The sequence below is a fragment of the Peromyscus californicus genome, unplaced genomic scaffold (genome assembly GCF_007827085.1).
Source record: "Peromyscus californicus insignis strain IS unplaced genomic scaffold, ASM782708v3 Scaffold_6__1_contigs__length_162567912, whole genome shotgun sequence".
NCBI lineage: Eukaryota > Metazoa > Chordata > Mammalia > Rodentia > Cricetidae > Peromyscus > Peromyscus californicus.
The window spans coordinates 160,579,070-160,603,343 of NW_026294584.1; the positions used below are offsets into that span (position 1 = coordinate 160,579,070).

The following is a 24,274-nucleotide window of genomic DNA, read 5'->3' on the forward strand; positions in this document are numbered from 1 at the left end:
CTTCCACTTCCCAGCTTTATTCTCCTCCTTGTCCCGCCTACACTTCCTGCCTAGCCAATGGCCAATCAGTGCTTTATTTATTGACTAATTAGCAACACATTTGCCATACAGAACCTCCCACAGCATGGCCATCTTACTGCTTATACTGAGTTTATATAGCTTTCTACAGTATCAGCTACAATTTAGGATTTGGCATCAATCTTCATGGCTAGCCTGGATCCTTACAACAACAACTTATATTGTTCTTTCAAATATCTACTCTTAGTTCTCTCCAAGTTATTTGTATTTTTCACCTTCTTGAGCTAGAGTCTTCATTTGTTTGGTTTTGTTTTTTCAATGGCCACTTGATCAATTCAGAGGACTGTGTTCTCTGTTTTACTGATTAGAATCATGTAACCTCTAGACACAGTACGTCCAGTGCTTCAGTGATGAGGACGAAGGACCCCACATGCCAGGAGCACATCACAATTTCAAGTGTCATAGAATTGTGCATCTAGGGACCAATTCTTTTCTTGTCTCTGATGTGCCACCAATACCTGAGCCATTTACCTATTACTGAAGTAAGTATAGTCATTGCACATACACCAGTTAAAGCTTGGTACATCCGCCACTAGGATAAGTACACTCGCAGTGTGGCACCCTCGCAGTGTGGCACCCCAGTCACTGCAGAAGGTACACTGGCAGTGTGGCACACCAGTCAATGACTGCAGGAGGTCCACTCGCAGTGTGATACACCAGCAGTCACTGCAGGAGGTACACTCGCAGTGTGGTACACCAGCAGTCACTGCAGGAGGTACACTCGCAGTGTGGTACACCAGCAGTCACTGCAGGAGGTACACTCGCAGTGTGGTACACCAGTCACTGCAGGAGGTACACTCACAGCGTGGCACACTGGTCAGTCACTGCAGGATGTACACTCGCAGTGTGGCACACCGGTCAGTCATTGCAGGATGTACACTCGCAGTGTGGCACACCGGTCAATCACTGCAGGACGTACACTCGCAGTGTGTACACCAGGTAATGGGGTAGATGTGGCAACACAGGACACTGAGTGTCTTTACTGCTTCTTTCTGCTTCGTCCTCTCCAGAGAAGCTGTGCAGCTGAATGTCATCGCCACCCAGCAGCTCCTGCTAATGGCCAGCCAGATGCCAAAGCTTGAAGCCTTCATCCACATCTCTACTGCCTTTTCTAACTGCAATCTGAGCCACATAGATGAGGTCATCTACCCATGCCCTGTGGAGCCAAGAAAGATCATTGACTCCATGGAGTAAGTTGGGTCAAATGAAGGAACTGGGTGGCAGCACGTGGCTTTCTCTACGTTTCTTTGTGATTCTTAATGAAGTTATGAGGTAGGACACTTTGAAAAAAAAAGTGCTTTGGAAAAATGCTTCACCTGTCATTACTAGTCCCTTCTTCCAGTAAGAAATATGCCCCCAGAGGGAAGGAAGATAGAAGATGCATATGTGTGTGTACTAGGAATTGACAGATAGAAGTGGAGCCAGAGCCTCTTCCACTGAGATGTATCCTCAACCCTGAAAATCCCTAAAGAAACACCTTGTTGAGGATAGGGCTGCAGAAACATTAGACCATGAATGTATTCACCTCTCAGCATCACTAAATAATACAAATGATCAGGAGAGAAATTTTGAAGTTGGACTGATGTGAGTTCAACTCATGGCTGATAACTTTCTATGTAAACTGGAACAATTGTTTTAGCCTTTCTAAACCGCCCTGATCCTTTTTTGTTACTTTTCCTTTTGCTGTGATAAAAATACCCTAACAAAAGCAACCTATGAGGAAAGGGCTCATTTGGGCTTACAGTTCTAGGGCAGTCCGTCATGACAGGGAAGCTGTGGCTGCAGGAGTGGAGAGAACTAGCCACATTGAGTCCACAGTCAAGAACCAAAAAACAGGACTCCTCCCGACCATCTTGTCATCTCCTGTTTATTTTGCTCAGGAACCAAGCAACCACCTCAGTCAACGCAGTCCACACAGCCCCTCAGATACAGGCCCAGAGGCTAACCACCACAGAGCTTACCTGACAGTTGTGACGATGAGCAAATTATATAAATCAATTACTATGGTTCTGGGGAGTAATGGTTTTTGGTGAAGAATCTAATTCTTCCAAAATCTGGCAGGGGACAGTCTGGGGACAGTATTCTGCTGATATACTTCCCTACCTTTGCTGAAGTGGTCTCCAGTCTGTTTTATCACCAGTCAACAACAACAACAACAACAAAATCACTTTCTTCATAGGATGTGGTTCTAGTTGTAGAAGTTTATTTCTGTTTTCTGCTTATTTGGCTCTAACTACTTGAGTTTTATGTCTTTTAAAGACTACATTAAAAAAAAAAAAAGGTATGGCACAAGCCTAGCAGTGGTGGCACATGCCTTTAATCCCAGTACTCAGGAGGCAGAGCCAGGAGGATCTCTGTGAGTTCGAGGTCAGCCTGGGCTACAGAGCGAGATCTGAGACAGGCTCCAAAACTACACAGAGAAACCCTGTCTCGAAAACAAACAAACAACAAAAAAATTTATAGCACAAAATGACTGTTCCATGGTGAATCTGCCAGTGTATAATTTCATGCAATACTGTAATTGCATTTAAAATATACTCCTTTTTAAAAGTTTTAGCTAAATTGGGAGCTTTTTCCCTTCATTTCTGTCTCTCCTGGCTCTGAGACTGGATGTTTTTACCTGTCACTTAAAAATCTTCAAAATGGAGGTCATTTAGAGGAACTGGCACAAGGGAGCATTCCAAGTTAACGGTTCCTCAGAAGAGCTGCAGAAAAGGCACATGAGGTTTAATGCCCAGGTCAGTTAGTTCATCTGTAGAAAGCCCGAGAGCATGTTCAGTATGAATTGATGCTTGTGACTAAGCTTCCCTCCCAGGAAAAGGGCCCACCTGCTTGATTCAAAACCAGAACTGAGTTCCCAGGGCCTCATCCACTGCCCTCCATTTTGGTGTCTGAGAGGGGACTATGCAGTTGGAAACCTCTGAGAGTTCACCACAGACAGGGGAAATAGCATTCAGCTCACCACAGTGAAGGGCTCCTCGTACCACCTCCTCCTTCCAAACTGTATGCAGATACTAAATACTCCAAGGCTAGAAGGAAGAACTTTCCTCCCAGAAAAGTGGTCAGCCTGCTGTCTTATCTGGATACATCACCAGGAAAAGTCCATAACTTACAGTCAGTAATTGGGGTGGGTGGTACTCACAACAAGCATTATGCTTAGAAATTCCTTCTTCCCTGGAAAATGTTTAAATTAACTGTGAAACAAATGCCCTAAATTGAGGGTGATTGGCTTCCACCTTTTTGTTCTCAGCACTCCACCACTGTGGCCCATGTTTTCACAATTTTGCTTCCTTCTCTATAAAAGCACCCCTTTCGTTCTTTGACATATCTCCCCACAACCCCATTTCCTTCTGAGTCCACCTGTTCTCTTGCATCTCTATCCATCCCTGCTTCCCTAAACCTTACAGAGTGTAGAAACTGACCCTCCTGAGGGCATGATGAAACATCCACTAAGGAAGCAGGGTTTCAGGACAGAAAGGTGATGAGACACATGAATAATGAGATGGAATCACTGCTCTCTGGACCACTGTCAAGAGAGAGTCAGATACATGCCAAACACATAAGCATGGTGGCTACAATAAACATAGCCTGAGTAGGGAAGATGAGAAAAGGTCATCACAGAACTCCTACCATTCACTCCCAGAAGATACATATTCCTCATTTCACTCAACTACTGTGTAGACAAGAAGCTACTAATACCATAATTAAAAAGGATAGTAAGTTAGAAGAGCCTGTGCTGTGTGTAACTGCATCAGACATACACCTACTGCTAAATCTTCAATGACTTTATGCTTCTTTTGAAGGAATTTAAGTAGAATTTTAAAATTGGAGACTCATGGAAAGAAAGTGAAGTCAAATTTGGGAGCTGGAGACTTGCAGGTTCAAAACATGTCCTTGAATATACTGCAGGACATTTAGTTGATTTCAGAAATGTATATTGATCCATGCAGTATCTTTTTTCCATGCAAATTTACAGATTTGAAGAACTAATGGGAAAGAGAATAGCAGAAATTGGTAACTGAACGCAGGAGAGGGCCTCAGGCAGCAGTGGATGGGCATTTGTCACACTGCCCTCCCCTCTGAATCCAGGAAGGGACTAGATGAAACAGGAAATGGTCAGAGGGACAGTAGAAGAAAAGTTACTTTAAAATCAACTAGGGGCTTGCTTTATTAATACAGAATACCACCACTGGCCTGGGAATAGAGTATATGCAAAGCCCTGGGTTCATTTCCTAGCACTGAAAATGAGAGAGGGATAGAGAGGTGGGAAAGAAGGAAGAGAGACTTCTGTTTTATTGGCTCACTCATAGGTGCATATATCCATGCTTGTCCTCATGATAATCCAAGAATATAAACAGATAGAACAAGCCATCTTTCCTGAGTAAAAATGGAGGGAGCAAGAACAGAATACAGGGGTACACAGATGGAACTGAGTAGTGGGGACAAGCCTTCTGCATATGCAACAAGCTCTCACACCCACATCCCTAGGAATCTACAGAGTCAATATTCTCTAAGACAAGCTAACTTTCTCCACTTTGTAGAGCCCTCAGCTATAATCCTTTGCAGTGAGCAGCTGTTCCTTGTGGTGTGGCATTGACTCCCTGTAATTTCTAGGTTCTGATGCTCCTTTTTCCTGCATCCTTGTTGAAATTAAACTTGGTTTTTATAATCTGTATTGGTGTAGGAAACTGGTCTTAGGTTAGTCAATTCACTACTTACCCACAAATGAGATCAAATGACAGTGGTGGAGCTGCCCTCTGTGTCTGTGACTTTCCATCTTTACATTCAACCAACTGCTAATCTGAGTCCTTGTTCCTGCACTGAGCCTGTACAGGCTTTTTGTCACTACTCCATAAACAATACAACAAACACTTAGACTGCATTTACATGATTCTCAGTGTTATAGGTAATTTAGATGGTTTAAAGTACACATGAGGATATGCATAGGCTATATGCAAACCAGTTCCCCTTGGATAACAAGTGGAGTCAAGGTGGGTGGGGGATCCTACCTTGTCTATTACTCTTCCAATTCCCATGTAGTCACTTAACTCTTTTTGACATGTATATGTGTGTATGGTGTACATGTATGCATGTTCACATGTGTGAACCCACAGATGTATGTACATACATGTGGGTGCATATGGAGGCTCAAAGTTGATGCCAAATGTCTACCTTTCTCAATCACTTCCATAGTATATAACAAGGTGGAATCTCTTGACTGACTTGGAGCTTGCTGATATGGTTAGTCTAGCTGGACACTTGTTCCAGGGAGTCTGTCTCTGCCTCCCCAGTGCTAGTATTATAGCTAGGACACCAAATTGGCTTATGTGGGTTCTCAAGAGCCACACTCTACTACTCAACACCTGTATGGCAAGTACTTTATACACTGAGGCATCTCCCCAGTCCTGTCTTCATATTTAATAGCCTCTATTTCTCTGTGTGTTTGGAGTTTTTTTCAATTCTAGGGAAACCCAAAGGCATTTGTGTGTCTGGGTTATATTCCGTACTGACAGAAGCCAAGGAAGGAAAATGGAGCCATCATGGCCAGTCTTCGTATTCTACACCACTATCAATGAGAGTGATTAAAATATAGTCAGGACTCTGAATAGATCTTAGCATCAGACACAGAGTTTAACAATTTATCATAGGAGTGGAGGGATAACTGCTAATGTTTTCTACAATCAAAATGGGACGGTTATGCTTTCTCCTATAAACTAGGAACAAATGCACTAAACACGTTAGTTTAAGAATCACATGAGCATGACTGGCAAGCTGACCCAGTGGATAAAAGCACTCCCCTCCAGGCCTGGTGACACATGGAGAAGGAGATGAACAGACTCTTACAGGTTGTCCTCTGTGGCAAACATGCACTCTCCAATCATAAACACAAGATGAATATAATTTTTAAATATTTTAAAAATAATTACATGAACGTATTCAGGCAGCCTAAAAATTTTAAATTATATCAACATTTAACCAAACAGCCCTGCTAACTAAAAGAAACATTACATATTTAAGTGACAATAATGCTGCTCTTAGGGAAATATCAATAAACATGGGATTATTACAATGGTTCTGGCATGTTTTTTAACTAGGCTGATACTCTGGTAATGTCTGTCACCCCAAAGTAGAGCTATTCAGTAGCTGTGCTATTGGTGCTGCCTCAGCTCTCTGGACTCACTCCACACCAGAATCCCTTGAAAGCCCTCAGCAGTCACTGAGTTGTTAGCTTAGATTCTAAAGGAATCTTCAGAATATGTTAGGATTATGTCTGCCAAATGTAGCTGCTTTATGGAGACAGTGAACTTTTAAAATTTAAAAACTACAGGTTTAAGACTGGTACAAGACAACTTGCCTTGTCTCCTGAATGAATGAAGCAGATTGGAAGAGGAGCCCCCGAGCTAGGGAGCACAGTACTGGCTTTCTCTTGGACATGGGCTCATTACTCATACACATACATGTTCAGTGGACAAATTAATGAGACTGTAGAAATAAAGATAGGGGTTCTATGTGATGCACTGAATTACATATCCATAGAAATAATCAAGTATCTGGGCGCGGGGAACAGACTTTTAACTAAGATATGAGAAGGAATGATTTGAACATACACACTTGTCCTTGTGACATTAGGATGGTTGTCTTCCAGATTCAAGCCAGGTGCAAGTTTTGTTTGACTGGCTGTGTTTTCTTGTTGTTTCTATTGTGCTGGAGATGTTGCTAGAATTTTTTTTCCTCTGCTTTCAGGTGGTTAGATGACTCTATCATTGATGAGATCACTCCCAAGCTGATTGGGGACCGACCCAATACCTATACCTATACCAAAGCCTTGGGAGAGATGGTGGTACAGCAGGAAAGTGGGAACCTGAATGTGGCCATTGTCAGGCCATCCATAGTGGGAGCAACCTGGCAGGAGCCTTTCCCGGTGAGCACCACACTTTTCCTGCTCTGCTTCAATCCAGGTGCCTTAAAAACCAGCTTCTTTCTGATTGTCCTTCTCCTCTTCTACTTTTAATGTGTTCATTCCCCCCTTCTCCCCTCTCTTCCTTTCTCCTTCTCTTTTCCTACATTCTTTATGACCAATTGGTTAGTATTATAAATGGGTGTGTGGGTGTGTACACAAACACACATATATATGCACACCCATACACCCTGCCACACACAAACAGATTGGGCTGTCTAAGGGTAACTAACAATTTTCTGAAATGTGTAACCAACAGAGATCTTTCTTTCCAGGGTTGGGTTGATAATTTAAATGGACCCAGCGGAATCATTATTGCGGTATGTACAAAGATGAGAAAGTAACCCCTTGAAATGGAGAACCAAACAGAGACCCTGGTGTCCACTTGGTGTGGTGATAAAGGAAGTAGCTTATCTAGAGTTACTAGTGGGAAGAGGAAAGCAGCAGAAAGTTGCTTTTATCATCAGGACAGACATGACTGACATGCTCAGTTGCTATTCCAGAGTTTTACTTTGGAGATGTTTGCATATCAAAAATTTTCCTTTGGTCACCACAAGGTGGAGGTATTTTCTTCTCATTGGTTTATTAATGGCTTGAACTAATGCATTTAATCAGGTTTACAGGAAAAATATTAGCCTCAAGGGCCAGGGATGCAGCTCAGCTGGTAGAATGCTTGGTCTAGCATACTTGAAACCCTGAGTTTTGACCCCCAGCACTTTATAAACTGAGTGTGTGTGGCAACTCACACCTATAATCCCAGACCTCAGACAGGCAGAAGAATCAGAACCTCAAGGCCAGCCTGTGCTACATGAGACCCTGTCTCAAAAAAAAAAAAAAAATTATCCCAAAGACTATGGAATGCTTGACATTAAAATACACAAGCTTGTGTGCACATATTGTCTTACTTTACTTTTCCAATCATCCTCTTTCTATTCCCTGACTGCTTTCATTCCCATGACAGTTTAGATGGGAATAAAAATCATGTCAACATGGGCTAGAATCAGTCTTATTACAGTGCACACCAGCACACTGACTCAAATTCCATCCACTTCACATTATATTTTTAGTAGACAAAGATGTAGCTAGACACACACAGAGACAGACAGATAGACACACACACACACACACACACACACACACACACACACACACACACACACACACACACCCCTATGGATTCTTACAACAAAAGAAGGGACCTAGTGTCCAACCCCCATACAAAGTGGCTAGTCCCAGCTGTGACTTCATACCTGATTTATATTCTATGCTCCATCTCTCCTGAGCAGGCGGGGAAAGGATTTCTTCGGTCCATAAAAGCTACTCCCATGGCAGTGGCAGACTTGATTCCAGTTGACACAGTTGTCAACCTCACCATAGCAGTAGGATGGTATACTGCAGTTCATAGGTAAGCATGCTTATGCAAACTTCTGAGAGGAGATGGGGTTTCAATCCACAAGACTCCACAGTGATAGGATGTTTGTTCCAGGATCTCAGAATTCCCGATATACCTCTCTATATAGGCAAAGGTGCATGAATACTGATTAATACTTGGTGGGTCATAAAATAATTTGCTATTAGACCACTTACCATGGAATTTTTGAATAACCAAAAAGCTTTTCTATCTATTCAGTATCTTAAAATAAGAAACTAGTCAATGAAAGGGCAGCACAGTTTATATTTTTGTTGAACTGCTGTTTCATTGCTGGTAAATGCCAAGAGATAAGACAGGAAATTTGCTGACACGAAGTAAAGGCTATGGTGCCTGTGTGACTGTGGCTCTGTTAGTAAATGCCAAGGAAAAGGACATTTTTCTCATGTGAACTCAGGCATGTGTATTCCACAGGTCACACCTATTTGATATATTGATGTGTGTACTTTTTCTTCCTTTTTTCACTTTTCCTATCAACCCAAAGAACAGAGAATCTGAAAGTGCTGTGTAGACTGCAGTAGCCACAGGAACTCTGATACCTGCCTCAGTGTTACTTCCCTTTATTTCTCATTAGTTATCAATTTGGTCATATTTATTTAACTTTTATCTTCCAGACCTAAATCAACATTAGTCTACCATTCCACATCTGGTAATCTCAATCCGTGTAATTGGTATAAAATGGGTGAGTGCCTTTAACTATGTAAGTGCATAGCTACCTGTGTTGGCCAGGGAAAAACAGTGTGTCTTGCAGCCAGGAACACGGGGCTCGGGGGAGCCAAAACAAAACCAACCTTAAAGAGAGAAAGTCTCTGCAGATTGTAAATGTGTTGTAGTCAACTAGAATGTACAGTGATTAAATAAGAAAGTGGGCTGTGGAAAAACATGCAGGATTACATGGAATGAAGTCTTACAGGAAGTTTTAAAAACAATGAAGTCAAGCAAAAGTTGGCAAGATGAACAGTACTGGTGGCAGTCAGCACCGCCGACTCACAGTGGCCGTTTCAGAAAGGTCACACAACAGTCCACCTCTGTTATCGAGCAGTGGTATTGCTCATCCATTTGTGCAGCTGCCAGCCCCCGCCCTGCCTCAACTGTGCAGCACCTGGGATGCTAAAAGTGTTCTGTTGGTAACAGGTCTCATGTATCTAGGAATCTGCCAAACCAATCAACCAATGGTGCACACCTTTGTTGACTTAGGAGTTAGTTTTCTTGCTAAAGTCTGAGATTTAAGACCCTCTAGCTGTTGTTCTAGTCTTATTCCCATGCAGAGCACGCGTGTGCGCGTGCGCACACACACACACACACACACACACACACACACACACACACACACACACACTGTGTTATTTGCACTTGCAAAGTTGCAAATGTGGAATTATCTGTGATCAAGTTCTTTTCATCATAAACGCAGTTATTTAGATCACATATCTAAATTAGAATTGATTTCAAAATAGTAAGAAATCTGTCTTTGCATCAGTAATGGGAGATATCTAAGATCCCACCCATATACATTGATAGTAACATAAGCAAATAAGATATTGGAGACTCAGGCAGGGGAGATGGCCAACAGTTGAGAGTATGTACTACTCTTGCAGAGGATCCAGTGTGGTTGCCAGCACCCACATCAGTTGGCTCACAATTGCCTCTAACTCCAGCTCCAGAGGATCTGACACCTTCTTGTGGCCTCTGCAAGCACCTATACTCAAATGCACATACCTACACACAGACACACATACATGCACATAATATTAAATGTTAAATATTAAAAATAAGACTTTTAAAAAGAGTTTGTAGGATATAGTATTTTTAAAATTTTTCTTCCTTCCTGAAAACTCTCATTTTATGGAATTAGAGATGATTACAGTTAAAAGGACCTTAAAAAGAATCTAGGGTGCTCAACTTACATGAGGCCCAGAGAGTAAATGAGCTTTTTGGATTCATAAAAGGAGCTAGTTGGTCCCTGAAATAAAAGTGAAGCCAGGTCTCGGGCTCTCTTCTGTGTGAATAACCTTTCCACTAGTAATTTATAAAAGAAAATATGTCACTTTTAAGACAAAAATAAAGCCAGAGTCCTTGGTCGAAGACCTTAGGCAGTGCCAAGGAAACATCTATGTGATTAGCAGACTTCTCAGTCTCTGCTTTAAGAAACCCACACTACACAAACTCTATTGGCTGCATCTTAGTCACTGTTCTGTTGCGATGAACAGACACCATGACCAAGGCAATTCATATAAATGAAAGCATTTGACTAGGGACTTGCTTACAGTTTCAGACGCTTAGTCCATTATCATCGGGGTGGGGAGCATGGCAGCAGACAGGCAGGCCTTGTGCTAGAAATGTAGTTAAGAAGTACATCCTGATAATCCTTCTAATCCTTTCAAATAGTGCTACTTCCTGGTGACCAAGCGTTCAAATATATAAACCTATGGGGCTATTCTTATTCAAACCACCACATTCCACTCTTCGGTCCCCATAAGCTTATACTCATATCATAATGCAAAAACACAATACAATTTCAAAGGTCTCCGTAGTCTTTCAGTCTCAACACTGTTTAAAAGTCCAAAGTTCAAAGCCTGTTCTAGGACTGATGACAATCTCTTAACTATCACCCCCTGAAAAGTCACAATGAAAAAGCTTATCACAAACTTCCAATATACAATGACACATTTCCATTCCAAAAGGGAGGGAAGGGTACATAGTGAGGAAATACTGGATCAAAGCAAGACCAAAACCCAACAGAGCAAACTCCAAATTCTACATCTCCATGTCTGATGTCAAAAGTACTCGTCAGATCTCCAACTCCTTTCAGCTATGTTGAGTACAACATACTTCTTTTCTTGGGCTGGTTCCACACTCAGTATGCATCTCTCCTTGGCAGGTTACCATGACTCTGGCATCTCTGATATCTTGGGGTCTCCAACACAATCCAGGCTTCGCCTTCACAGCTTCACACAATGGCCTCTCCAGGGCTCTATGCAGGGGCATCCCTGCCACAGGCTTGGCTCAGTGGCTTTCCTTAGATGCAGATGCAGATTCCACAACTTTTTTCTTGTATTCTTGACTCTAAAGCCAGAAACACGTGGCTGAGGCTGCCAACTTCTGCTACTTGACTGAGACTGGGACAAGGCCTCCCTCATTTAGTTTCTTTTGCATCTGCTCTCTGTTTTCCGTGGTTTCCTTCAATGCTTGCTTAAGCTTTTAATTCCTTTTCACAAGTTGGAAGCTTAGCTGGGTGGGGTCTTGCCCTGAGGTCACTGCTCCATTTAACAGCAGGCTTTTCTTTAAGCATTTCATCTCTTTGAGCACTAGACTTAGCTCCATTACATTTCTTGGTAATCCTTTTCTCCTCAAACAGTACATTTTATATTTCTCCTTGCCCCACTTGCTCCTTTTCATTGTAGATCTGCATAAAAGTGACCACTAGTAACCACATGACAGTCAATACTGGGCTGTCTTGAAACTGCCTCTGCCAATGTCATTAATCCAAAACTCTTCAATTTAGCTTCTGGCAAATTTTTAGGACAAGGGAAAAAAGCAGCCACATTCTTTACCAAAATATCACTAGAATGGTCTCGTGGCTATTTACTAATTTCTTCCCCTCTGAAACTTCTCAAGCTGGGGCCAAGCAGTTGAAATCACCCTCAGCGCTGTCGTCCATGCTTCTACTAGGAGGACCCATTAAGCCACACCTAACGTGTCCAGCCCCTTTTCTAGACAAAGACCAAAAGACTTCTGTATTCCTCCAACAAAGCAGCATGGTCAGGCCTATCACAGCAACAACCTAGTGTTTGGTAGCAACTTCTGTTTTAGTCACTGTTTGTCATGACACCATGACCAAGACAATTCTTATAAAAGAAAGCATTTAACTGGGGGCTTGCTTACAGTTTCAGAGGCTTAGTCCATTATCGCCATAGCATGGTGGTAGACATGGTGCTACAGAAGTAGTAGAGTTACATTCTGACCCACAGGCAGAGAGAGAGGAGGGGGAGAGGGAGAGGGAGGGAGGGGGAGAGAGAGAGAGAGAGAGAGAGGAGAGAGAGAGAGAGAATGTATGCATGCTTGGGCCTACCATGGGTTTTTGAAACCTCAAAGCCCACCCCCAGTGAAACACTTACTGCAACGAGACCGCACTTACTCCAGTTACACCACATCTTCTAATCCTTAAGTAGTACCACTCCCTGGTGACTAAGCATTAAAATACATGGGCCTATGGAGGCCATTCTTATTATACTAACACATATTGTCTATACACAAGGGACTATATCTATTCAATGCCCAAGACCCATGGAAAAGAATTTAAATACCTAACGATGAGACAGAAGGTTAAGGAAGACAATTTGGCTATCCTACATGGTGTGAGTTCCCAGTGACAACCTCCCTCTCTGTGTTACACAGTAATTCTATGTGCTTCAGTGGTGCTGTCTGGGGAACACTGCCACAGAACTGCCAAACCCCTGTGGCTTGTTGTATGATAGGCTGTAACTTGAGGAATGCCTTTTCAGGAATGATAAATACTTGATATACATGCTTCTCAGCCCCTGACACCACAGCAGATATGCTTAGCTGGTCATGTCCTTCATCCAGTGCCAAGCCTCTACACAAGAAGCCTAATACAGCATATTAGGACTCCACTACCCACTAATTCAAATTTGTTGAGTTTCAAACTCATTTATGCTTCATGACAGGGCTATTAGAAGTGATCCAAATGCTACTAACTGGAACCACTAGCAATGTCACCACAGGTTGAACATTTGTAGTTTCAAGTGACAATGCAGAATAATTGACAGCTGGGTGGGTGAACATGCAACATCTCTCCATTTAGTTATCTTTGTTAATGCCCTTCAAGAAAAAAATTAAATTCTTTCCATATAGTTCTTAAGAAATTTTATCAGATTTATACATAGGAACTAGGATATGTATACATTTTGTTAATAATTAATGGTATCTTTATAAAGAATACATTTTCTAATGGTTACTGGGAAGACATGAAAATGACTAGTATATTGATCTTATACCCAGTTAAACTATTACAGGTTAATCATCTAGTCTGAAAATCTGTTTTGGTGGCATGAGGTCACTGTGAAAAAAACTAAAGAGTCAAGATGGACTTAGGAAACAGAAAATTATTATGCATTAATGAAATATTCATTCAGTCCAAAAATATTCACTGAGCACCAGCTGCCTGGCAGTCACTTCTCAAGATCTAAGGAGGCACAAAAGCAAACTTACATATCAGATATGGTTAAGTGCTTTAAGAAAAATAGAGTGGGGTAAGAAGGATGCTTTCTTATATGAAGGCCAAGGAAACAGCTCTGGTAAGGTGACATCTCAGCAGAGACCTGAGGGAAGTGAAGGCCTGTCAGAAGACAGCTGAAGGAAGTCTTGTAGGCTAAAGGAACCATCAGTACAAAAACTCTATTCATATTCAAGGACAGGAAAGCCACCTTGTCTAGAGCAGACACAACCAGAGAGAGAATGGCAGTAAATGAACCCGAAGGATGGGCATGGGAGTGAGGATGCAGGAAGATCCTGCAAGGCCTTGTCCATGTTGAGCATTGTCTCTCTGTATGAGAAGATGCAGGTATTACAAGGTCTTACCAACTGGACTAAGGGTTTGGCTCCCCTCCAAATAAGAGGGTCCATCTGAGCATTTTATAAAAAAAAGAAGTAAATTCTGAGTAACATTTTCAAAGACTCATTCTAGCTGTTGTATGAGAGCAAACTACTGGGGGACAAGAGCTATAGCGGAGTCCAGTGGTGACACCATCCCAATATTCCAAGAACAGGAACAGCTCCTACCCATGGCAACAATGGACATGGTGGTGCTGGATTCTTTTCAAGGGGAAGGCCAATTACTCTGGTTTGCACTGTTATGAGAGTTGTTAAACAAAGAGGAGCATCAAGATGATTCCAATGGTTCTGGCTGACTTATTGAAAAAGACCATTATCATTTAGAGATTGAAAGTTTTTTTAAATGTGTCAGGAAAGGGCAGCTAGTAGTGGGAGTATCCAGAGGACAATTTTAGAGCTGTTAAACGTGAATGTTTATTACATTGCCAAAAGAAAATGTGGAGCAAACATGCAGATACATAGATGAGGTCAGTAATAACGTCATAATCTCCTGTGTTTGGCTTTTATTTTCTTTTTCAAGTGTAGATGCCGCTAAATTCCATGCTGTGATTTCATTTATGTTGCCTTGATAAAACACACTGACCAAAATCAACTTAGAGGAAGAAGGGGTTTATTTTGTTTACAGTCCAAGTTACAGTCCATCATTGAGAGAAGGCAGAGCAGGAACTCAAGCAGAAACTTGAAGGCAGGCCTGCTTGGTTTTCTACAGAGCATTACTTCTGACCAAGGAACCAACTCACAGTCAATGAAGCACAACAGAAATCATGGAGGAATGATGCTTGCTCATCTGTACAGGCTATGCTTAACTTTCCTATACAATTCAGAACCACCTACCCAGGTGTCTTAGTTACTGTTCTATTGCTGTGAAGAGACACCATGACCACAGCAACTCTTATAAAAAAAAAGTATTTAGGTAGGACTCGCTTACAGTTTCAAACGTTAAGTCCATTATCATCATGGCAGGAAGCATGGAGGTGTACAAACAGGAGAAGTAGCTGAGAGTTCTACATCCAGATCTGCAGACAGCAGGAAGAGAGGCACCGAACCTGGCTTGGGCTTTTGAAACCTCAAAGACCAACCCCCCACTCCTCCACCCCCATGACACACTTCCTCCAACAAAGCTATACCTAGTCCAACAAGGCCACACCTCCTATTCCTTCTCAAGTAGTGCCACTCCCTAATGACTAAGCATTCAAACATATGAGCCTATGGGGGCCATTCTTATTCAAACCACCATACAAGGGATGGCACTGGGCCCTCCTGTATCAATTAACAATCAAGGAAATCCCCTAGAAACATGCCTACAGTACACTCTAATCCAGACAATTTTTCAGTTAACTCTGAGTTAAAGCTAACCAGGAACATCTACATTTTACATGTTCATTTCCTGGTGATATATTTTGAAAAAGGTAATGATCAAATTACCACAATAACTGATAACTTCATAATTGAATAATGAACTGCATTGTTTAAAAAGATCCAATTAAGTCAAAATTGAATTTAAATGAATGCTCTAAAAGAACTATTGAATCTATAAATATTAAAAATTTAAACTAAGCTAATCTAAAAAATAGGAACATAAAAAGGCAATTATAAAAATTCTACTAGTGAAAAACTGAGTCAAATACACACATAGAAAAGCAAGACTATCAAGGCAAAAGAAGCTGTGGTATCTAAAGTGAACCACACAAAAAATCCATCCGTACACTTTTATGCAAGCCTTTGTTAAGAACATTTAACCTGCAAGGGATCCTCCCAGCCTCCATCTCTGGCCTTTCAGAGTAGACTTGAGAACCTGGAATGTAACACCCTTCTGAATAACCTGTCCTTGTATTGAACAAGAAATTTCCCCAATATGTGAGAGTAAATGTTTAAAGAAAAGGCCAGCAGTAGTGGTGGTCTACAAGGCTAGCCTGGTCTACATAATGAGTCTCAGGACAGCCAAGGCTACAATAGTGACACCCTGTCTCAACCTCCCACCCCACCAAAAAAGTATCCACTCTTAGTACAGTCATACTGCTTAACTGTGCAGATGCCACGCATAAAAATCTTCTTAGAAACAGATTCTTGATGCTATACAGCAAATACTGTCTGTCATTCTGAGCTGCAGATAGCTTGCACTTATAATGGACTTACATTCTCTGAGATTTAGTACTTCCTCTTTTTGTTCCAGGATTACAGGTCTTGGCAACCATCGAAAAGATCCCATTTGAGAGTGCTTTCAGAAGGCCAAATGCTGACTTCACCACTAACAACTTCACCACCCAGTATTGGAACGCTGTCAGTCATCGGGCCCCAGCCATCATCTACGACTTCTATCTGAGGCTCACTGGAAGGAAACCCAGGTGAGAAGTTGCAACATTGGCTTTAGTAGTGTCATTGCATGGAACCCAAAGTCCTTAATCCTCCCTACAGCTGAGGAATGAAGGAGACAAGTCTCTCTCTCTCTCTCTCTCTCTCTCTCTCTCTCTCTCTCTCTCTCACACACACACACACACACACACACACACACACACACATTTTTCTCATCTTTTTTACCTATTGTGTATGTGTGTGATCTTGAACATAACCTTTCTGTAAAGTTAATACAAATAAATTCTGACTACATCACGGTCCTAGGTGGTTTCTAGAGGAGAGCTGTTTCATGTTCTGAGCATAGAGCTAGAAAACACAGTCCATTGCAAGAAATGGACACAGGGCATTGGGACTGCAACAGCAGAGGTTCTCTGGGGTTGGTCAGAACTTCGTGGGAGTTTGAATGCTGACCCTCTAAGGTTATGAACCATATTCAGAAAAAATGTGGGCAAAGACCTACCTACAAGGCTGTTAGGAAAATCAGCAAAGATAGTATTTTCTAGAAGTGTCAATACTGTCTAACTTTAAGTCTGTCTTCCTTAGGTATGAATTACAAGCTTTTGCTTCACCAAGTGCTAATATAGTCAACACTCTGCCAAAAGTTTATATATTAAGACCTGAGACCCTATTTTTGTTTTACAAATTTAAGAACATACAATAAAAAGAAATTAGCTTTCTAAAGATCTGCCTCAAATCAGTAAAACAAAACAAAATAGTAATCCTTTCAGGCAAATAACTAGCTCAATTTTGAAATGTCTAATGAGAAAGGGATGGGTGTTTGGGTAGGGGGGTTGTAAAATGTCTGACTGTTAGCTTCATTATTTCCTTTAACAGAATTAAGATGGAAAGTGAGGAGAAATGATAATTCTAACTTTCACAGAAATTTGTAAGCCCTTCTAGTACCACAAGTAGAGCAATTTGTTAGATTTATTGCTGTCTCTCATGCACATGAAGGAAGGGGTAAGGTACTTTACAAAAGATTAAAGAGAAGCTTGATGGTAGAAACTGTTATTGTTGTTAACTAGCCAAAGGAGGAATGTCACCAAGAAACTGAAAAAAAAAAAAAAAAGCATTCTGGGAAATTGGAGGAAAGAGGGATACATTTTTGTCTTGTTTTTTTTAATACTTTTATTGAATGATCTCAGTAAGTAGCCCAGGCATATCTTGATCTCATGTGTGTCTTCCTGCCTCAGCCTCCCCAGTGCTGATATTACTGGCATGAGCCCACCAAGGTTTGCACTTCCTTGATGATACTGGGCCACCCTTCCCCGTGGAGGAAGAGGCGGTGTGCAGGGTGCACTGCACTAGCTGTCTGGTCTCTCCCTCAGGATGCTGAAGCTCATGAATCGGCTCCTGAGAACCATCTCCATGTTGGAGTATTTCATCAACCACAGTTGGGAATGGAGCACAAACAACACAGAGATGCTTCTGTCAGAGCTGAGTCCTGAAGATCAGAGAGTAAGTATGGCTCTGACTCCAAGCGCAGGGACAGTGCACTCTGGGAACTCAGGATTATGTGACAGGTTGTGGCAGGAATCCTAATTGGTCTTAATAATAAAAACCTGGAGTCAGATATGGGGTAAATGCTGAAAGATCAGAGAGACAAAACAAGCCACACCCACCACCTCTTACCTTGCCAACTCCTCAGCCTGAAAGAGATTGAGCTGTCTCCTCCTTACTTACATTCCTCTCTCTACCCAGCCATATCACTTCCTGTCTCCACCTCCCTAATGCTGGGATTGATTAAAGGCATGAGATCCCAAGTGCTGGGATCAAAGGTGTGAGCCACCACTGCCTAGCTCTGTTTCTCTTTTAAACTGGATCAATCTAGTAGCCCAGGGTAGCCTTGAACTTGGAGATCTATCTGCCTCTGTCTCCCGAGTGCTGGGATTAAAGGTACCACTGCCTGACCTCTATGGCTAACTAGTGGCTTAGCTCTGCACTCTGATCTTCAGGCAAGCTTTGTTAGATCACAAACAAAATATCACCACAACCAGTAATGCTGATGAGGAAGATGGTTTTTTTCCTAAGGAAACCAGACAATATCTGTTGTCCTTTTTTTAATGGTTGCTGCCTTTTAAGCCACAGCTGTCTGACTCAGCAACTGCAACTCTGCTGCTACCAACAGCCCTTAGTTAGGCCACAAGGACCGCACAGCTGGAGGGAAATCCATTCCCTCTGGCTCCAACTCTTGCAAAGCTATGAAGGGAACTTAACTAAACCTCTCTCCCTCTAAAGAACTCAAGATTCAAAGGTTAAGGTGGAATGCTACTCTTCAGAGAGGCTGAATAGCAAGTAGCTCACCTCCTCTCCTTGCTCGAGTCCTCCAAAAAGCCCCCATGCTTCTCCTCGACCCTCCTTATAAACCCTTTCTCGCCTGGCTCCTCTTTACCATTTCCTGTCTGCTAGTTGCTGATGCAGCCTTCTGACCGCAGGTGAATTTTATTTAATCAAACACAACTTTGTGTCATTAAACAAACATTCCAGAGCATAAACAAAAGTAACACACCTTGAAATAATATTCTACAACAAAATCAGGAAACAAGTTTACTGCAGCTACAACTAGTTTGTAGATTGTGATGAGACCTTCACTGCTGCTGGATGTAGTGGCATGCTTGGCAACCCAGTAATGGGGAGGTTGAGAGAAGTGGGGCCAGCAAGTCTAGCCATATTGATGAGCTCCGGGTACCCACACTGGACCAGGTGACAGCTCCGCAGTGCAATGCTGACAGCCCATATCTTTTGCTTCGTAGGTATTCAACTTTGATGTACGCCAGTTGAACTGGCTTGAATACATTGAAAATTATGTTTTGGGAGTTAAGAAGTATCTACTAAAAGAGGATCTGGCTGGTATCCCCAAAGCAAAGCAACACCTAAAAAGGTAGGTGCATTCCTTGGTATGTGTGAGGTGTTACTGTTGACTGACTTTACACAGGGTTCTGTATGTAAATTAAATCACCCTGCCCCCATTTATGCAGTGCCAATTGTGAGGCTGGATTCACACTTGAGCATTAGAAACCCTGCATCCACACTACCCTGTAATACACAATGTTGAATTTAGACCTCACTGCACCCCTGAAGCAGGTATTCTTTTTGTTAGCCCATTAATACAAGAAGTACTTAGTGTAGCACGAATCTTAGAAGGTCTTGTTAATGAAATCAATCCTGAGGCCAGTTATTGGGATGAATGCTGGAAGATCAGAGAAGCAGAACAAGCCACAGCTACCTCACCTTGCCAGTTCCTCAGCTGATCCTGTTTCCTCAGACTGGAAGCCTCTGAGTCCTTATCCAGAATGAATCTCAGTTGAACTGTACTGCTCAAAGCCTAAAAGCTTAACTAGGCCAAAAGCTTCTAGTTTCTGGTCTTCACGCCTTATATATCTTTCTGCTTTCTATCATCACTCCCCGGGATTCAAGGCTCACTTTCTGGGATTAAAGGCGTGAGTCACCATGCTTGGCTATATCCTTAAACACACAGAGATCCAGAGGGATTTCTGCCTCTGGAATGCTAGGATTAAAGGTGTGAGCACCACCATTTTCTAGCCTCTGTATCTAGTGGCGGTTCTGTTCTTTGACCCCAGATAAGTTTATTAGGGTGCACAATATTTTGGGGAACACAATACCACAACTTAGGGAACAAAAAAGACAATGTTGTTCATAGAAACAAATACTGGAGCCGGCTCAAGCCCAAGTTTGTTTCTTCTTGTGCACTCTATCAGTGTGACCTAAGGAATACCCAAAAAGCAGATCATGCTACATAACTTGGAAAGCCATGTAACTACTCTTCAATTCTTATAATTCCTACTTCTTTTAGTCAAAATTCCTGACAAATAAATTACAGGATTTAGGTCATGATTCCTGCAAAAACTAAGGTTTGTAGTCGAGGTGGTAACAGTGGAAAGGTAGACAGCCAAGGAGGAAGACACTTGAAAAGCAGGCTGCAAAGTTCATTATCTATCCTCTAGCCAATAAGCGGTTGAAGGCTTTTAAAAACTATGCATGGTGTGTGGATGTGCATGTCATAGCCATGTGGAGGTCAGGAAACAACTCTGTGGTCTCAATTTACATGTGGAGGTCAAAGGACAACTTTGTGGAGTCAAATTCCCTCCTTTGACCCTTACATGAGTTCCAACTCAAGTTCCAGGCTTGCTCCAAAAATGCATTTACTCAGTCATCTCAGTGGCCAGAGAAGATTTTCGATATTGAAAGGTCAGAGTGCATTCTAAAAATATTACACTCATCCATGAATCAATCATGCTTGTAAAAAGAGCTCCAAACAGAAGTAGAAGAAAGAGTAACAAACTAGGAAAACATGAAGGAAACATGATTATTCCAGAATAGGAAACGAAAGACATAAAGACCTAGGAACACCAGGCCATGCCGTGGGCTCTAAAAACTAGGTATTTGCTGGTAACAGACAGGAGGAATACATTTACACTTCAGGTAACACAGCTGGGTACAGGTGCTGTCTTAACTGTGCTTTTGTTTCTGTCCCTCAGGCTCCGGAACATTCACTACCTCTTTAACACCGCCCTGTTTCTTATCGTCTGGCGCCTCCTCATCGCAAGGTCTCAGATGGCTCGGAACATCTGGTTCTTCATTGTGAGCTTCTGTTACAAGTTCATCTCCTACTTTAGGGCCTCCAGCACACTCAAGGTCTAAGAACATTCCACCAGCCCATCATCTGGAACCTCAAGATACCTCTAAGGCAGTAAACTGTGTCTTAAACTAGGAAGTAACAAGAAGCTTCCCAAGCTTCCAGTCAAACTTGCCGTTCCATCTTCTTTTCTACTTCTTTTCACTGTATTTTTCTTAAAAATTTGGTTCAGTGAGAAGGAAAGTCAGCCTCTAACTGCATACATTTATGAAAACCTAACTTCCAGATTGTCTTTACATCATCCACTCTATACTATCACACATGAAGCATGAGAGCACCCCTCTTCCTATACTTAGCTTTCCCTTCCCTGACACAATTTCAACTTCCTGAGCACGGAAGAACACACGACAGAAGCCTAAGCAAGCTAGAGAAAGGCAGCACTAACCAGGGAGGCATGCTCAGTAGCAAGGCAAAAGCTTCCAACCATGGTGAACGGAGGAGGGCAGCTCAGCATCCTGACAATGCCACAGAAGTAGCCTACTATATTAAAAACTAGAGTCCTGGTTGAGTTGAGGGGTGGGTGATGGGAAAAATAGACTCACGTCTGCCCTGTTTCTCACTTGTGTCTGTATCTTACACCAAATATGAACTTAATCGTACATACACCAGGGAGTCTTACGTACTTAAACATTTATAGCGTCTTATGATTTTGACATCCCTTAGTCTAACTCTTTTTAATCGCCATTGTCCTGAAAACCCACTTAAGTTTCCTTCTCACTTATTGATATTGTCAAAGCCCTTCTATTTAAGTGTACTTCACTCAGACATCAGTCAGCAAGGCTGATGGGGAGAGGGAAGTTCCTAGACTAGAACCATGGAAACGCTCCAACCTTTGCCAGTGAGGAAAGCAAAATTTCAAATAAAATTTTAAGTTCTTGTTTTTGTCTTCATGTGTGGAGCTGGGAAGAGGACGTTCCTGCAGCACCTGAGGCCCCTTGGACCCCAGTCATCCCAGTCACATATTAATTGTATAATGTACAGAGCTCAAAAACAGAAAGTGAAGTTTTTGCTTAAATATTTTAAATACAAATACAAACCTTTATACATTCACAAATTCTCATATTCAAGCCATCACCCTAGTCTTGCTCATATTTGAGATTTAGACACACTGGACTGCAGGATCTCTGCATGCTAAAAACATGAAATATTCAAATAAGGTGTTTGGGACCTAAAAAGTAACCACCACACAAATTGCTGAAAACTACACACAGATAGTTAACGTGTTATGTTTATATTCTGATGGCTCAAGTGTGCCCAGTACTGAGTTCTCCTCGGCTTCATGGGGAACATGTTGAGAGGGCCCTTTCTGGTACTGTTTCTGTAAGTCAGATTCAGGTCAGGGACTACTCTCCAGGTGGAAAACTCAACTCTGAAACAAAAGCACTCATGGGTCCCCCATGTGAGACATGTGCAAGACACTTCTGAGTCATATGAAACACACCAGGTATGGATACAATAAAAATAGGAACTCAAGATACAGGATTGGATTTTTAAGTTCTAAAAAAAATGTACTACCTTTTGATCATTGTTTCATCAATCCAAGAACTCCAGGGATTTAATATTAGTTTGAACTTCTGATTAAATAAAATTCTGAATTACCAGCCTCTTCTCAGTGTTCTTTAACTGCTGACCACTTCTTCCCACTACCCCTCTCCAGGAAAAAGGAGATAAACTTAAGCTACACACTGATGCCACCTTTTCTTGCCACACCAATGGGATTGTATTTGCATAAGTGTTCTGTGGCATCAGAACTGTGGCACAAATTTATCTTGCAATGCCTAAACAGGAAAAGTAACTATGTGAAAGAAGTTCCCACCATTGAGAAATCCACCCCAGGACCAATTAACTATATGAATCCCAATATATACACAATAGGAAAAAAAAATCTACTTGGGTGCAGAGTTAAAAGTATACAGGTACATGCTTGAAAAGAAGTCCTGATAAAAAAGGAGGCTTGATTACAACCAATGTCTTCTCTACATTTGAGAAAAATGCCAACATGAACCATTGTATTTTATTCTATTAATATAGACTAGTAAAAACATACAAATAGGAAGTCTTGGGAATGTCTAGTCTGTACCCACATGGTATTTGATAGTGATCAGACAGACAGCCACTAAGGCAACTAATGCTGACACACACTTCAGAAAAACTTCATACTTTTGTATTCACCTAGTACGTCTAACTCATTTAAATAATTTACAATAGAAGTAAACAGGGAACTCCAAAGAATATTTGTCTTAAGTCACTGTTCTATTGTTGTGAAAAGACACCATGACCAAGGCAACTCTCCTATTTAATGCTTCCTTTTATACTTAAGAGGCTATTATTATCATGGCAGGGAGCATGGTGTGGGAGCAGTACCTGAGAGCTACACCCTTATCTGCAGGCAGAGACTGGGCCTGAAATGAGCTCACCCTGTTGACAAAATTCCTCCAAAGCCATACCTTCTAATCCTTTCACACTTCCACTCCCTGGTGACTAAGCATTCAAATATGAGCTTATAGGGACAATTCCTACTGAAAGCACATTATTATAACACAACCAACATAAAAATTAAGTCAGATCTACTTTCTAAAATCATCAGTAACTTTTAAAGTTCACAGGGCTCATGTGGCTACCTTTCTGAACTGTGGTCCTGCTATCTTGGAACACTGAAAAGCAGTGTTGGTCTCTTTATGTCCAGAGAAGTGTAAAAAAAAAAAATTACTGCCTACAATCAGCTTTAAAAACATGGTTAAAAAGTTAATAAAACAAGCCTAGCAATAGCTAGGTTTTGGATATTATATGACAAAGTATGGCTACTTCTATGGCAAACAGTGCTTACCTGGAATTAAGTTTAAGCAGAACCATGTATTCTGCCATGGAACGTTTTTTAGCATCTTCCCATTTTACCTAAAATACTGAGTCCTAGGGTCAGAGACATGAGGTAGAACAACATGCGTCAACTCTAGAAAAAATACACTTTAATAAAAAGCAGAGCTGGTGGCGGGGACTTCTCAGCAGCATAGGGACCCCAAATTCAACACCCAAATTGACAGGAGAAAAAACTTACAGCTATCCAAGTGACCTGTAAACAAGTGTTCTGAAAAACAAATCCAAAGAATTTCCACAGCATTACTAGTGATAGATGCAGGCCTGCTTGGCATCAAGCCTATATTAAAGG

At 41.7% G+C, this 24,274-nt stretch overlaps 1 protein-coding gene across 2 annotated transcripts in view; it reads left to right on the top strand.

Annotated features, from left to right (window-relative positions):
• Far2 (fatty acyl-CoA reductase 2) overlaps positions 1 to 22,709 on the top strand; it is a 115,734-nt gene extending 93,025 nt beyond the window's left edge. For both annotated transcript variants that reach the window (XM_052719105.1, XM_052719104.1), the window contains exons 4-12: positions 1,089 to 1,268; positions 6,823 to 7,000; positions 7,312 to 7,356; positions 8,323 to 8,441; positions 9,080 to 9,147; positions 16,270 to 16,441; positions 17,780 to 17,909; positions 19,205 to 19,332; positions 20,951 to 22,709. In XM_052719105.1, coding sequence (XP_052575065.1) covers positions 1,089 to 1,268; positions 6,823 to 7,000; positions 7,312 to 7,356; positions 8,323 to 8,441; positions 9,080 to 9,147; positions 16,270 to 16,441; positions 17,780 to 17,909; positions 19,205 to 19,332; positions 20,951 to 21,113 — 1,183 coding nt within the window. In that variant the 3' untranslated portion in view covers positions 21,114 to 22,709. The remainder of the gene's footprint in view (positions 1 to 1,088; positions 1,269 to 6,822; positions 7,001 to 7,311; positions 7,357 to 8,322; positions 8,442 to 9,079; positions 9,148 to 16,269; positions 16,442 to 17,779; positions 17,910 to 19,204; positions 19,333 to 20,950) is intronic.
• Positions 22,710 to 24,274: the final 1,565 nt, after the last annotated feature.